General features: G+C 46.0%; 1 protein-coding gene across 3 annotated transcripts in view; it reads right to left on the minus strand.

Moving 5' to 3' along the window:
* SETBP1 (SET binding protein 1) overlaps positions 1–17,019 on the minus strand; it is a 269,874-nt gene that overhangs the window by 244,179 nt on the left and 8,676 nt on the right. For 2 of the 3 annotated variants that reach the window (XM_084503657.1, XM_084503655.1), the window contains exon 2: positions 7,726–8,386. In XM_084503657.1, the coding sequence (XP_084359783.1) occupies positions 7,726–8,217 (492 nt within the window). In that variant the 5' untranslated portion in view covers positions 8,218–8,386. Of the gene's footprint in view, positions 1–7,725; positions 8,387–10,278; positions 10,590–17,019 lie in introns of those variants that run through there. The other variant, XM_084503656.1, reaches the window with a different exon arrangement.

Raw genomic sequence — 17,019 nt, forward strand, 5'->3', positions numbered from 1 at the left:
GATTCGCAAGAGGAACATGATGCATCATCTTGAAACGAGCCTGGCAGAGACACACTTAGCTTTGAGAATGCAGCTGCAATTGACTGTTCATCTCGAATGACCACATCCTCATCTTCAGCAACTCTGGCTTCCACAAAGCCACAGTCCAGGCCACATCTGAAACAGGCAACCTCATTTCAGTAGTAAGACACCCTAGCCTTTCCGCTGGCCCTTTTTGTGAGCCCATAGCTCTGGGGAATGGTTTTAGGTGATACTACCCCAGAACAGCTGAACTTTTCCCAGGTCAAACAGCCTACTCAGAAGCAACATCCTGCTACTGGTGTGCACATAAAAGCTTGAGAATCCTTCTCCTGATAGCCTGCAGCCCAGAGTCCAAATATAATCACGATGTACAAATAGCACTTTGTGTCCTGAGATGAAGGAGCCAAGTGCCAATGGTCTAATTCACATTAGAGGTCATGGCAAGAAATGGAAAATAATGCTCTTATGAAAATACAGCTAACTGGACTTGTCCTCCGGGGTCACGTATCAAATGGAATCATTTTAAGTCTCTAGAGTTGGAAAAGTCTCAGAGTTAAAAAACAAAACAATGCATGTTTACACAGGATATTTTTAGACTGGTTTCCTAAGAAAACAAGGACAATGTGATCACACTGTTTTCATGTATGCAAATGGACACAGACTCCTTGCCTGACTACATGACCCTTCCCTCAAGGTTTTCAGGCTATTTTAACCAATTTTAATAAAAATTTGAAATAATGCATCTTAAAGATTTTTGTCAAAAGTTTTGTTCAAATTATCTGGACAGAAGAAAAGGATCTCTGAGAGGCTCCCAAAGGGCAAAGAGCCAATAGGTTCACTCATCATTAGACACCATAGAAGCCACAAAAAAAGGAATGTGGTTAGAAACCAGCTTTCACAAATTTCAGTGCTCACAGCATAGAAAAAATAATAATAATAATAAGCTAAGAGCATCAAGTGAAGCCCCTCTTTCCATTAAAATGAACTCAAGATGAGTTCATCATGCAGTCTCACTGACCATGCAGGGGAGGCATGGGCAGTGAGGAGCCCAGCTGGGAATGAAGCATGCGAAGGATTAGACCTGACCTGAAGATGAATAGCTGGGTGTGCATCTGTGTTAAAAAGGGAGTAAAGATGAAAAAAGCTGGAGGTTAATCAGAAGGTATTTGTGGTCAGGCATGCCTGGAAGGAGAGGAGGGGGAGCACTGCATGCAGAAGTAAATGCTGGAGGAACACGAATGAATGCATGAAGGCCTGACACTCTTGTGCATCCCCAAACCTCTGCAAATGAAGACACAAGCAGCACAGAGACTCACAGCTCTGGATGCATACACCAGTATGTCACGTCTCTAGCACATCTCTTTTAGCCTGGAGGCCCTGGTGCTTTCAAAACACAACCAGCATGCACTGACTTGGCCAGGCCTTTACGAGGCTGCTGGGAGCAGCACCCATCCAGTCCTGCAGTTCAGCAGCGGGGAGCATGGGACCTCCAGCCAGACCCCCCAGCTGCCTTTTTTGGTTCTTGTTCTTTCCCTCTAAAGCCCTACAGCATCTCCTCAATCCCCAAACCAGCAGAGGGGACATTTTTGTCATGCTTTGATGAGAGAGGTGCAGCATGAGGGAACAAGGAAATGTCACAGAGGGCCAGCAAAACTCACCCGTGGGAGGGACTGCTACAAAACAAAACCAGTCCTTGACACAGACAGCCTCCACAAGCCCTGGTCATGTGTCAGCTAATCAAATACAGCAACTCTTCCTCATTTGGCACTCTGCGTTAGGCAGTAAAAGCCGTTCACATTTCCCCAACCCATCCCTTTGCTGACAGATGCATGCTTCTTAAAGAAATACTTGGCTACATGCAAAAAAAAGTCACAATTCTTTGGGAGCAGACAGACAGTGAAGGATGGGGATCAGCTGGCTCAGGCAGAACACCAAGTTGGAAGAAAAACCCTGCTTTATTCCTGTCACAAGATATGAATGACACGATGTGAGGCGGACACTGTTTCAACAGGCTTTGGAAAAGGACTGGTGAGAGTTCGGATCCAAGCACTCCCCACACTTCACAGTGAGGAATGATTCATCTCTATGTGTGACCTGCCTCCCCCAGTTTACTACACAGAGGCCCAAGAAGACTCAGTTCCTAGTCCAAGCATCTCAGGAATCTTCAAGGACGGAGATGAACCTGAGTGGTTTTCAGCTCATGGTGAAAGAGGCCTCCGAAGCTCTGAAGTTTTTCTCAAGAAATTCGTTCCTGCTCTCCTTTGGAGAGGGAGCCTGGGATGGTTGTGGTGGGAGGGCACCAAATCACAGCTGCTTCACTTGCGCCTTCAACAATGTGGTAGAAAGAAGCTGGCCAAAAAGAAACCTGGGATCAAAGATCTGAGTTTGTACAACTCTGCACCCTGATGCTTGTACAGAAAGACTAAAACCACCAGGTACCTCATGCCTGTTAGAGCAGCTCTGAAGTGGTCTCTTCCCCTGCTCAAAAGCCAGGTTCCACTATACACAACTCACAGAAGACTGTGCTGGTGTTTCTGGGACTCTCCTAATAGCCCATGACCAGGGCAGAGACCAAGATACATACCCTTACTCTTCATCTCCTTCTACTGCTGTGCACCTCAGGGACCTGCCACCAGCATCATTTAGAGCAGCCTCAAAGCTTCCCTAAGCAAGGGTGGGAACCAACCCCACACAGAAACAGTCGCAGGCTGAAGGGGCTACATCCTTTGGAAAATAAAGAAAAAAAAAGACATGAAATCAAAGCCTAGCACTTCAAGCAGATGCACAAGTGCCTTCTCCTCCTTGCTAAGCCCTTTGCAGTGCAGGGAGCAAGTACTTACACCAACTCCCCAAGCCATGTTCGGTTTGCAATAGGAAGAGCTGACTCATGCAGGGATGCCCTTAGCAAAGGGGAAATAATCACACACTTTGAGCAATTGGATGATCATGCACACAAGTCACTGGGGAGAGTACAGCGCGGGGGTAATCCGACAATAGATGCGAATGCACATGAGAACCTGGAGGGAAAGTGCAATGTGCAGTCAGTGATGCAAAGAAGGGGAAGGAAGCGGGGGTGGAAGTGGTTGTGATCTTGTGGAAGAAGGAGGGGTCCAAAGAGGAAAAAAAAAAAAAAAATGAATGAGAGTCCTCAAGAAGGGGGAACTGGAGGAGAAAGTTGCCTGTGGGTGGCTAAGGAGGGGAAAGGAATAAGACGAATAGAATTTCAAGGGAAAAGGTGCTAAAACTGCTTCCTGGGGAGAAATGGCATATACCTGCAGGCAAGCAATGGGGGAGATTGCAAGAAAATCCAAGGACAGAGCTTCCTCTGGCTGCCCACAAGGAAGCTTTACTTCCAACTGACTTGCTGGCACTTATTTCTCAACAACGGAATGCATTCACCCATCCCAACCTCTCCAAAAAAAAAAAAAAAAAAAAAAAATTCAATAATAAATAAATGAGTTAACATCCCCTGCAGCAGGACATTGCACATATGATGGAAGCTCCAAAGAAACTTTATCAGATTATGTTTAAAGAAAGGAGTGGGGTAGGAGGGTGGGAAATGAAGTGTTTGCTGACACAGAAAACTAGACAGAGTAGCAAATGAAGGAAAGGAGGAGGAGGGGGGAAGGAAATAAAAACAAAACCAGGGAACCACTACTCATCTGGGGCTTGTTAAACACTACATGACAAGCAGGGAATGCTGATGGATTGCTTCTTTGCATTTCGTGCCACGCTTTCAGTGCCATTCCAAACTCACAGCACATTTGCCTTTATCCAGAAGAAACGGAACTTCTAGGGATGCCAAGGGCACTGGGCTCGAGCAACCCTGCTGCAGATGGGAAGAAAGCAGCACCAAGAGCAGTGCCTGCAGGGCTTGCAGCAGGTGGGCAGGTTATCTTTGGGGCTCCTTGTTTCCCCTCACCAGAACAAAACAGAGCCTTTACCAGTCTAGAAGTGGTCGTGGTTCATCCCACTCCATCCCCAGGCACAGAACAGTTGAAATCAGATCAAACACTTGCAATCACCTCCATATTTTGCAACCACTGAGCAAGCAGTCCCATGGACAGCCCAAGCCATGATTCACCCACTGAGCAGACCTGGAAGAGGTATAGGAAGCTACCTTGCTCTTATCTTCAAGAGGGGGAAGCTGATGTGAAACTTGGCAAGGCCGTGACTTCAACCCAAGAGTTCTTGGGTTGTGGCCAAGCCTTGAAGCCGTGGAGCAGAGGCTCCCAGCGCTGGAGCTCTCCCGTCCTGCTCGGGGCCAGGGCAACCACACCCAGCTTCATGCTCTCCTGGAGCACCTCCCCTCCCGCTCACCGTCGCGTAACATCCCCAGGGCAATTGCTCACATGGAAAAGAAACATGAGGAAAGTATTTAATGTATGTTTACATCTTTGAACATACTGTAGCAGCTGGAATCAAAGGGGGGAAGAAAATAAAATCAGGCCCCAGCACATGAGCAGTGCAGCTCTACAGAGCCCCCTTCTAATCACCACCACGCCCCAGACCATAGCTTTAGAAATCAGGCTCTGGCCCCTACTGCCTAATTAGCAGAACAGTGCAAAGCTTAGAAACAGGAATATCTTCTTCCTCCCTAAGTGGCCACTGAATAAGTACTATATCCCCAGTTCACAGCCCCTCTTTACATTGCTGGCATTACCAGTCCTTTGTGTACCCACATGCTGTTACTTAAATTGCTTCCATGTTTTCATTACTTGCCCTCTGTGCTGTGTGTATTGAAACTCCTGCAAGAATGCTGAAGTGGTGTTTCTAAGCACTGGGGACCACTGGAGATATGGCTGAAATTATTATGCAACAAACTTAAGTGATTTTTCAAGTCCTAGTAGTGTTTGCTCCTCCTTGCAGAGGATAGATTCACTATAGGACAACCCATCCCCAAGACATAAGCATGGTCGTTGGAGAGCTGAGTGTAACCCAAGCTGAATCCTTACACACAGGTTTATGGGACTCATATATATGCCCTGCATCCATAAGCAAGGAGATAAAACTCAAGTAATGACACTGTGCCCATGTACGGGGGAAATATATGTTTTATACATATATACATATATATCTACTGGCAAAAATCCAGTGGAGTGATGCCAGCTGCATATCTGCCCCACAAGTTTAAGTGCATTGTTCCCTTCTGCTTCAAGTAGTTTATTTTTTTCTTGAGTTTGTGTTGATTAAAGCAACAGGCAAACAGCCTAACTGGAGGAGAACACGTGACTGCAAGATCAAAACCACCAGAATCATTTAAATGTGACAATCGTATTGTAACCACTACCGCAGCTTTCAGTGTTTCTGCAAGTGTCTGCAGAAGCTACCTGCATGCTCCTCTCTCAGGAGCCCTTCTCCGACCAATTTCCTGCTTGCTTCCTGCTCAGTGCCTTTCACCACCCCTTGATGTGAGATACTGATCCTATAACCCAAGTGCTAAGAGCCACCTGCATGCAAAATCCTGCCTGGCTGCAGGGATGCATGATGTTCACCACCCCAGGGATGCCGGGTGCAGGTCTCTGGGCATCATACCCCTCAAGATCACATCCCTGTGGTCCTCCAAATCCCTGCTGGTGACTCCTCTCTGCCACATCGCCTCCAGCCCGCCCGGCCCCAGCTCAGCAGCTGCTGTGCGGCAGCCGTTGGGTGTTATGCTAATCGATTCGCCGGTGCGGCGGGCCTCTCCCCATCTGCTCAGAGGATCCACCTGCTGTGTTTTCTCTTTTTTTTTTTTTTTTTTTTTAAATGATCGGATTAGACCAGCACTGCCCCAAGTGCTCCTAGCCTGAGCGTGTAGCATGAGCCAGCTTGGACCTCATAGCACAAGCACAGGCTGGATACAACCACACGTGGACTGTGATCCGCCTCTTTCCAACTCCTTATCTTGCAGCAATTAAAGTCTCACGCTGAACGTCACCACAATGCCTTCTTTCCCCCTCCAAGTTTCATTACAGCTAGCTTTATTTATTTAACCTTTTTGGATAGCCACATCAAAGAATGAACATGCCTTCCACAGCCATGCAACTGAGGGATAAGCAAAAATGAAAGGTCTGATTTCTAAGCACTCTTTCTTCACAGTCCATGCGCAGTAGGCAGTGGCTAGCAATTCTTTTTTCTCCCTGCCTGGCCATAGAGGGATTGCTTGTGACACCTTTGCTGTCTCTTAGCAGAGTCTCACACAACCACTGGTTCCCTTGAAACTGCTGCAAGTATTCAGGGAGGATAAGGAAATGGAAATAAAACACTGCTCAGTGCTAAGAATGCAGCCTGTCCTTCTCAATAGGTGGGAAAATCTATTCCCAGTTTATTACCAGAACAAAACTACACTGTGCTACTTTTCATGTGCAAGGAATATGCCATTTACTGTGGTTCTAAGAAAAATTCCCCTTGGTTTCTCCCTGCCACAAGATCAGCTTCTAAGGCAAGTACCCTCAATGAGTGATGTTAACCTACCTGGGCTCTGCCTCACATCAATGGGAAATGTTGCTGTTTCAGAAAGAGATTTAGAGCTGTCAGACTTTTGGTCTAGGTCAGTCTGTGAAGGACACTGGGTCCTGAGAGGGCCACTGGCAAGTAGCTTCCTCCAGGCTTAAAGTAGCCCTTCGAGCACCCATCGCGGGTATGAAGTACAGAAGTGGACACCTTCTGCACAGCAAGGGATCAAAGTTACATCGAACAGCAAGACCAAGTCATCCCCTGAGCTCTAGATTGGTGCAAGCCTATATCCCAGGTGTATTTGTCCAGGTGTTAGAGATATTCATGAGTCTTTCAGCAGATGTGGACTCCTGTCTGAACTCATCACAAAGCCCACATGTTGCTTAAGAGGCGGAAGTGAATTATTTGTATTGTGATAAAGTCTCAACCTGACCAGGGCTCCTTTGTCTGACTCCTAGGACAAAAAACACTCCTACACCCAAAATAACATGAATAGTCACAAGGTATCATCTCCCTGCTCCCCCTGCTGCAGAACTCGATTTCTTTTAAAAAATCTAAGCATAGGGCACATTACTGAAAATTAAACCAACAAGAAAACAAAAAGGGTTCTCCTGTAATCAGCTCATATAAAGAAAATCTTTTCTTTATACCCTGTTCCCCTTTTTGACTAAATCACACGCACCAAAAAAAAAGAAAAATATATCAATTTTTTTTTTTTACCCTAGCTTAAGCTACCAAAAAATTCTCTCCAGGAGGATATTTCAAGAAAATAATAAGCATCTAGAAGAATGAGACTTATAATGGAAGTATTTTCTGAAGCATAACTATAGTGTTGCTAGCACAATGCTGTAATCAAGAATAATGGAGCCGTTTGCTCGGTATACAGGAATGGATTCAATTGTTCTCCGTGCACATACCTGTATTTTACAAATGTAGTCAAAAGCTTTAACTGCCAAAAGGCTCAAGCTCAGACACAAAGCAGTGTAGAAGTGGGCTCCTTCATTTATCACTCATGTAAAGATGAACCTTAAATCTCAATTATGCACAAAAAGGGAAGAGGCAAGGCTGAACTTTTGATCCCTCCTGAACTGGTGCATCTGAAGAATAGGTCAAGATCGCCTTCACAGCTTGCACAGCACCACAGGATGGTACCTGCGTGGCTTTGCCTCCTCTGTAGCCACGCAGGACCTCGTAAACTGCCTGAAGATTGTGTCTTGGACACAAATCACTGGTTCTAGGGAAAATACAGGAAAGCAGAGGACTTACCTTCTTTTTGGAGTGTGATCTGTCCTCCTCCTTTGCTGTTTTGCTGTTTTTCCCAGCTCTGGAAAGCTTTTGCTCCCCAGACTGCTTGATGGTGATTTTGATCTCAGGAGGGCAAATATAGTTCTCCAAGTTCTTTGGGGGCTTCTTAGCTCTCTTGGTGGTCTGGATCTTTAGTTTTAAACTCCCCTCTGTGAAATTAGCTTCCTTGATGGAAAACTCCTGCTCCTCTAGCCCATCTCCTGCCACCCATTTCTCGCTGTCTGCATTGGAAGTGGAATCCACATCTCTCCCAGAACCCAGCTCATCCTCCTCTTCAGGCTCCATCCGCTCTCCACTCACTGGGATCCCTTTCCCCGAGCCTGCCGCAGGCAGCATCGTCTCCCCTGTGCAGCTGGAGGCCGGTGGAGGCTTGGCAGAGGTGACGGTGGCCGGCAGAAAATCTGCCTCGCCTCCCCTTTGCCGGGAGCTGCCCAAAGTCTCCCTGGGCTCCATAGCAGTACCGCAGTGCACTGGAGTTTTATCAGAGGGAAGGGGAGTGCTGGAGGGGATGGGGAGAGAAAGGGCAGGTAGGATCCCAGGGAATGGATGGCAGCTGTTCGCCAAGTTCAACGTCCCAGTTGCCCAGAGGCTGCAAGGTGCTCAGAAGAGATCAGATCTGCCACTGTCAAAGGAAAGGAGAAGAAAAAAGGAAGTTAACACACATGTATGTATTGAATGCAAGTGTGGAAATGACTGAAATGCAGCGTGGCCGGGCTTCCCCTGCAACATCTCAAGGGCATTCCCTGATGCAAAGCGGGAACTGACGCTGGCCGGCATTTCTGAGGGCCACGTCTAGTACCCTTCAGCAGCCCAGCTGAGGAATTATAGCCATGTGCATCACTAAACTGATGAAAATGGATGATTAAAAAAACAAAACAACAACAACGAAAATATGTTTATATGCAACCTCCTTCCACTCTGGACTTGGGAAAGAAGTGAAGGAGAAGGCAGTTCTCCATACCCGTAAACCTCCTCTTATTTTAAAGTGTTCCCTGTCACTGTCCTGTTTTTTGTTTGGTTCTGTTTACTTATTTATTTAGTTTTAAGAAAAAAAAATAGAGAGGCAGACTCATGTTAAACAATATCCCACTGATCAGAGCCCAGAAAACCCAGTGTTGCCCTATGAGGAAGGCAGGAGAGCTTCAGACTCCTTATCTCCCCACTTTGCAAGCAAGGGAGACACACTCGGCTGCCGGCTGTTGTGTGGGGCACTCTGCTTCAGATGAATTATTCAATACTTGCTGGGCCAGGCACACGCTGTCTGGAGCCCGAGATGCTCCCTGGGATGCTGCGCATGTAGGAGGATCCACCTGGGTCCCTTTCAGGGCATGTCAGGGACCTAAGTACTGAGGGTGATGGAGGAAAGATGAAGTCATTAAGTCAATATTTTCCAGAGTTCCTTGTACCCTTGGGTACCACTGCTCTGTAACAAAGGCTTGGGCCAACTGAAGCAGGAACTGTGCTTTCACCCTTTCAGATGTGAGATTTCTTTGAAATACCACAGATCAAACCCCTCTGGTTGAAAGCACTCAGCTTATAATCTTGGCAAAAGTTAATGAGAGATGCTGGGAATATTCAGCTGAGGCAAAAGATGTGCCACTCAATGGCATAAAGAGACTAAACCAAATACCAAGCATTTGGTTAGGGAAGACAAAAATACACACAAAGCATTCTTGAAGGTGTGGAAGTTTTTTTGCATTCTGTCCCTAAAACCTGCCAAGTAATCCCCCAACTCTCTGCCCAATATAACAAGCCACTTTAGGCTAAAAGTCAGCAGAAGGATATCTCAGAGTGAAATTTGCTGCTACTTTACTACCCTGAAACAGCTCCCTGGTGGGTCAGAAGAATATCCTTTCTGGCATAGGGAGAATGAAACAAGAAGGTGCTGCCAGGAGTCGGTGCTGGGGGCACAGACCTGCTCTCGCAGCAGCAGCTCCCTACTAGATGAGCTGGGCTACGTTGCCAAACCCCACCCCTTGACCAACTGCAGGCAAGATCTGAGAACAGCCAGGGATTTCCCAGGCCATTTTTAGTAGCAATAAACTGTAAAGGAGAAATAGAGAACTTGCTACCTATCACCAAATCATAACAGTACTATAAATGTGCACTATTTTGCTTTAAAGCACAGCTCACTGAGAAAAATCACATGCCCTTGTGCCACTAGCTTCTTTCGGCTTTTTAAAAGGACTTACCTAAACTCAAAAATTAAGAAGTAACAATACGAACCTTTTTCTTAAGTTATGTAGCTGTATTTCCACTGGAATATGGCCATGGGTCACTTGTCTGACCCTAGCACATATGGCTAGTAATGGAAAGCCCTAAGTATCCTACAGCTCCATGAAATCATTGCTGACCTCCACCCAGGTCCCAGCAGAGACAAATTCAAATAAACTTCCCATAAATAGCACAATATGACAGCCCAAGCGGAAGAAGAAAAAAAAAATAGGAGCTATCATAGAGCCTGAACTGCCATCTGGCCTTAGAGGTACTTCTCGTAGCTCATGGTAGACGTACCTTGGCAGAACATCATGAAAACACTTATGCTTAAGATGCACATCTTCTGGCAATAGGGAAGAGGCTCATTTCCCAGAGCTGCTGTCACTCTGGCCTCATCTAAGGTGATCTTGAAGAACTAACAGACCCACGGTCTCCCACATGCCTGTCCTGACTCACCCTGTGGCCAGCAAGGCTCTCCCTTTCACCATCAATGAAACAAGGATAATGCTTACTCATTCAGACCTGTTGTAGGGTGGCTTAGTTAATGCCCTTACATAGTTCTGAACCCAAGTGTTTACCATGCGGTACTCACTAATTACTAACGCAATTAGTACATTAAAGCCACCCAGTTGCATGGAGATGCTCCACCTAATTGACCAACCTTGCACCTTGCCTCTCCTTTGTGCCTATGGAGGTGATGGGAGTCAGGGTTACCTTCCTCTTCCAACCAGTCCAATCAAAAAAAAGGCTGTCCTATTTATCTGCCAGGTCACATTGTTAATCTCCTTGGAGAGGGACGCAATGTACACACACTCCTGTGCTGCAACACAAACACAAGGTGGTAAAAGCTCGGCTGTGCAGCATTCCAGGGAGTTACTGCTCTGGTATGCACGCATGTACAATGGGCACTCTGTGCTGGCCTCCGCCCACAGGCTTTTAACCTCTCTCGATGCTGGTGAAAAAGAGCAGGCCTCTTGCAGGGAGCATCTGCCTCAGGACGCGGCCACCACACCCTCAGCCACTGAGGGTGCAGAGAAAGGACCACGGGCTATGGCATAATGAACAAATCCTCTTGGGACCTTATTTCAAATGGGACATGTGATAAAGCTCCTGACTCTGTGCCCAAAATCCAAAACACCATTCCCAGCTCATTGTTTTATGGAGGCCTAGTCCAAAGCCAGGCCTGCTCCAAGGGGTCTCAGCACCTCGGGGTCAGCAGAAACCAGCAACAGCTGATTAAAGGCACTGTGTTACACCAGTATCAGATAGGTTCATGTGAAAATCAGCATTAAAATCCTGCTTTAAAATGTTGGCCTCCTGTCCTGCTGAGAACCAGCAGATGATGATATCACCAGACCCACAGGTAGCAACAAAGAACGCCGGTGCTCGAACGCTACACCAAATTAACTGGGTCATTGTTTTAGGTATCTCCTTACTCTCCTTCAGGGTTAATAGTTAAATGACTCGGGTGCAGGGACATTATACTCGTCTTTCTTGTTTGGGCAGGCTACAAGCGCTTTGACTAATTAGGAAACCTCACTTCAGGCTCCTGAAAAAGTAACCTCCTGGGCGAAGTCCCGACCTCCCCTTTCCTCAGCTTGGGGCAGCTCTGCAGGAACCACTCAGCACTGAGTTTTCAACTGAAGTGGCAATAGCTCTTTGCTAGCGCCTCCCCCAAAAGATATAGGGGTCTGAGCTTCAGAACTGAGGAAAATCAAACCCTCAAACCTCCCCTGCTGAAGTCACTGGGAAAAGTTCAGGCTTCAGGTTCAGCTGCAGCCTCCTGGGCTTCTCCCTCTTCCAGGTGTCCTGCATCTCCCCAGCTTTGGGCTGGCCTGCAAGGGGAAGGCAATAAACACTTGTCCTCCAACAGCTCTTCTGCTTTAGCAAGCAACATGCAGACCTGGAAATCCAGCAAGGATGCTGATTTTCCAAGCTTCCTGGCTCAAGAATAAATACTCAAATATTAAAAAAAATACTAAATACTCAAGAGATGGGGGCTGCCAAGGCTTTTAAATGCCTACCCAAACTGCCCTCTCCTAGACTCATGAGCATCAATTCCTATTCAATAAGCAACTGCAGAGGTGCTTCACCAGCCGAATTAAGCTCCCAGAGGAAAGTGTTACTGCTAGCGGGCTTCCTGCAGTCAAGTTAAATTTGAGGAGGATAATTCACAGGTGAATGACAACAAATTTCACAGATGTTGGCATTAGCTCTTAATTAGGGAGAAATTCACACTTCCTCTGATAAGTACTGAGAAATAATCAAACGCTTGTGTGCTCAGCCTAGCTGCTCATATGTCTCTTACCTGCACCTCTGGGCACCTCAAACATGCTTCTAGAGGCAAAGGCCTGAAGGAGAAGACCTCCCTTAGGGTCATATAGATGTCTGCCATTAAGGGCTCCAAATATGCTCCTTTCTCCTGCTTCAGGCAACTGCTTGCACTTGTAAGTATTCAGGTATTGGTGCTGTTAAGTGATTAAACTGAAAATTTGCTAAGGATAAAAAGAAAAGTGAGAGCCCACTGTCTGGCTGGAAGTAGAAGGGGGAGAAATCCACCTGTTTGGGATTCTCTATGCAGTGAAAGCGGGAGTAATACTTGGCACAGCTTTTGCCTTGTGCTGAGTAACAATCATGTTTGTAACAAGCAAACATAGGTGCAGAGGCACCGCTGCTTCGGCAGACACAAGCGAGCTAGGTTCAGCTGCCCAGCCTTTGTGCTGCTGCTCTGTCTGATTTGCTCAAACACATGAGCACCAGCAGAGAGCTTGGAGCAATTTTAGAAGATGTTGCCCAGATCCCAGAGTACCTTAATCTCAGGCATGACTGTAGCTACAAAGATTGCTTTTGTTTTAGTTATAGAGTCCAAAATGCCTTAAGAAGAAAAAAAGAAAAAAATAAATAAAGATCTATTGAACAGGTTCCTTTCAAACACGGGGCAACTGAGGCAGAAGCCTGAGAGTATCATACCAAGTATGAAGAAGTGGAGCCCCATATCTGTCACATTGGCTTTGGGTCTCACCTTCTGTCATGCAAAATACAGTTACAACATCCCTAATCCCTGCAAAATATCAGAAATCCTGGAAGCCTCTTTATGCACCATCTTTTTAAAACCATTTACCACAAAGCACTAGAGACTATACAGCAATATTTAATTATGACGTATCACCTTTCACTCCAAAGACTCCTGGGTTGCTTCCTCAATTATATATGCCACCGCTGAAAGGCAGCTGCCTCTGGGGCAGAGGCCAGTGGACAACCCACATTACACCCAAGGGAAAGTTTTGGTCAGAAACCTGCTTTTATGAGAAGTGTCAGTGAAACTTCAGAATCCATCATGGGAGATTAAAAAAACAAAAACAAAAAACAGCCTGGCATGGAGCAAGCTGTGATGAACTCAGTTAACCCGCATTAGGAATACAAAAAGATCCCCAACTTATTTCATCATTATTGCTTTGCAAAAAATCTAGGAATTTCAAGCGCAGTGCTGTGACCACACAGTTTATGGTGCTGGGTCTGCGCACTGCCAGATTACCCAGCAGCACAAATTTGATGCATACCAGGCACAGGAGCATGATCATACTTTTATTGAATGGACCAGAGTGCACAAGATGGAGGTTAAGGCTTCCTTTGTGCAAATTTAAAAGCAGACTCAGAGGATGGGGACAACTTGTGAGTCATAAAGCCAGCATGGTGCAGGCAGGTGACACAGTCTGATGTGGAACAGAACCTGTTGGGATAAAATTAAGCCACTGTATTTTATTTTATTTTATTTTATTTTATTTTATTTTATTTTATTTTATTTTATTTTATTTTATTTTATTTTATTTTATTTTATTTTATTTTATTTTTGAGCAGATTTGAGCAAGGCAAATGAGTTTATACAGGATCAGTATCATGCACCAGCAGCATGTTTAATCTGCTGCTCAGAGCCCTGGGGCTAGATTTATCACATCTTTGAACCTCAGCCTTAGTTACTTCCTGTGCCCCTGATACTCTCCCAGCTTTGGCAGGGAGCTGGAAAAATGACTGTGGCAGCTATTTTCCATCCATACTACAGATCCCACAGAAAACAACCTCTCCCTTGCACCTGTCTTATGTCATTCTGTAAAGCAAAAAGGTAGAAAGACTTCCTTTTCAAGATAATAATAACAATAATAATAATAATAATCTCTTGGTAAAAAAATCAGAGATGGTCTGGTGATGTTCAAATCCCAACCAAGCATAGCCCTGAGCATTCTGCCCTAGGTGACCCTGCGCTGAGCAGCACAGTAGACTGGATCATCTCCAAAGGTCCTTCCAACCTCAGCCATTCTGTGCTTTTGTGATTTCTTTTTTGCCCTTCATCTCCAACACTGGGCAAATTGGACTCACTACTGTATAACAGTTTTAAATACACCGCTAAAACTCCCATCTATATGATAAACCTGGATATAGATGTGCATAAAAGATATGTGGATATACACCAGATACTGTACGAGATCCTCAACTCAAACGGATAATTGTGTCCAGAATGACCATATGTGAAGGCCTGTAATCCACAGATTATCTACAAAGCCAACTAACTAGGGCATGTGGTTCATTAATGGGGAGAGCTGATGCAGAGGGGGTTACACAGAAGAAAGGTGGTTGCTCTTCATGAGGTCCCCTGCTCTCCATGGCATCCACTGCTTTTGCTCCAGTCCTTCCACCTCTGCCTCCAATTTCTCCTTGGTTATGTGAGGATTATTTCTGAAAGCGCGCAAGCTATCTCAGGTATGATCTATCCACATGAAGATAAGGTGCAAAGATTAGTGACAGCTACCAGAACAACAGCAAAAAAGTAATCTTCACTCGTTTCCTTTGGATTGCCTCGAGTCCAAGTGCTACTGGCCCTCTGCACTTCCACCAGCAACACCAAGTGAAACTGACTGATGGCTCTGTCACAGTGTGTCCAAACCCAGCAAAGGGAACCAGAAAAAGGGGAAAAGACAAGACAATCTGAAGATTTCTCACAGCCAGACGAGGCTGTGAGCATCCCTTCCCAAGATAAGGAGACAGAAATAAATGAGAGCCCAAAGCACATCCATAATTACAGAGGCATGTAAGTGTGCACATTACACATGTGTGTATCTGTCTTCTCAACACAGAGACATTAAGAGTAGATTATGGAATCATATTTGACTCCATAATTAGGTTTGAGAGTCCATAATTAGATCAGATAGTCACCTTTCTATGTAAGTAACTAACTATCGTGCCGCGCTGAAGGGAGGGCCAACTGAATGATTAAACAACTGACATGGCCATAAATCACGAGGCCCATAAAAGCAATACTGCCCAAGGTACAGCTGTGGCAACAGCCAGCCTAGCAAAGCACCCATCTGCGGTAGGAGGAGAGATGCCCATCATGTTGCCCAAGGACTTTTACAAGCTCCTGCCTGAGAACCGTGCCAAGGTTTCATAAATCCACTCACTCACAACCTAGAGCTACATCTGGGTGTGAGGGAAGGGATTGTGGCCACCAGACCTGTAAACACCTCCTGCTGCTCACTGAAGGTCCCTGAAGGACAAACCTCGTACCACTTGTGCCCTCAGAGGCCAATGTTGCTGCAAAGCTGGGCTCTATTCACCGGATTCACACCTCTGAATCAAGGGATAGTAATATCAGAGAGCATGTCATAAAAATGACAAAAACACAAACACATCATCCTTGCATTGTTACCCATCATCCTTGTGAAGTTTAGGCCTCTGGGACACTAAAAAGCAGAGTGAGATGCCAGCTGTGCTCCAGCTCATTACGACACAAAGAGCCAAGCCAGGAGATTTGCCTACGTGGGGTCAGCGCCAGGTTGTCAAGCCTCCAGACTATGCATTGTCACTCCCAGCATAATGTATATCCCAAGGTAGCTCCTGAGATTAGCCAGCAGAATATCCTGAGCACTCTGTTGGCTGCAGCAGTGCATGCTGCTATGAGCACAAAGCTTATTCCAGTAACAAGAGCCATAAAACTTGTTGGGAAAAAGAGACAACATGCATGAGAAGGGGACTTCAAGTGCTATCTCCATTCTACCCTGCTCTTGCCAAGTGCACCATCCTGGAGGTACTGGAAGCCACTCCAAGCTACAAATGGAAAGTTTTATGGGTATGTAGGGAAAGGATATTGGCACGGAGACCAGCCACAGAAAGCAAAGCCCTGTACAATTCCATCATCTGTGTTACCAAACTTTCCTAGATTGCCTCTGCTCTTGGAAAGCTGCCATCAGACACAGTAGCCTCCTTCTAACACCGTCGTGGTAGGGCAGTAATCTCTCCTTCTCCCTCTGATCAAACATGTCCCTCTGCTCTCTGAAATGTGTTGAAAATGATTCCTCTATATAAATCATTAACAAAAGCTTTGTTTTTATTTACTGCCACTACCATGGGACTCCTTCCTCTTCTGTTTTTTCCCCTCCTCCATTATTTCATTTTCGCTTGCACAAGTGCCAAATACACCAGCTTTCCCTCCCTTCAGGAAAAACAAAGAAATAAATAAAATAAAACAACACATCTGATAGGGGATGCACCAGATCTTGGCTCAGCATCCATCCCTCAGAGCCGTAAGTGATGGCACAAGGAGGACCAAAAAGGCTTTGGTCCAGGATCTATCCTGTGCCCAGTCTAGAGGCTGTACAAACAACACATCCCATGTTACCCAATTCTGCATGCTTCAGATGAGGCGAGGAATAAGGAAGGTTGGATTTTGTCCATGGACGCTTGCAGTGTGGGTTTCTGTGATAAGTAAGCAGTGTTATCTTTCTTGGTGCTGTAAAATGTACCACGTATCCCCAGCATCAAGAGGGACTGTGGGAAAACAGAGCACATAAAGGGCATGCAGGGAGAGCACTAATTTGGGGTATTTAGAGGAGGGCACTGAGACTGTTTCCTTTCCTTGCACAACAGATCAGTATTTTGGCTTTGAGGAGGAGAGGATGTCTGGGCCAGGGAAACAAGAAAGTCCCTTAGAGCCCTGTGGACTGCAGGAGGTGAACGCAGAGCAGGACACAGGTGGACGTGGCTGGA

Source organism: Aythya ferina (genome assembly GCF_964211825.1).
Source record: "Aythya ferina genome assembly, chromosome: Z".
Taxonomy (NCBI): Eukaryota; Metazoa; Chordata; class Aves; order Anseriformes; family Anatidae; genus Aythya; species Aythya ferina.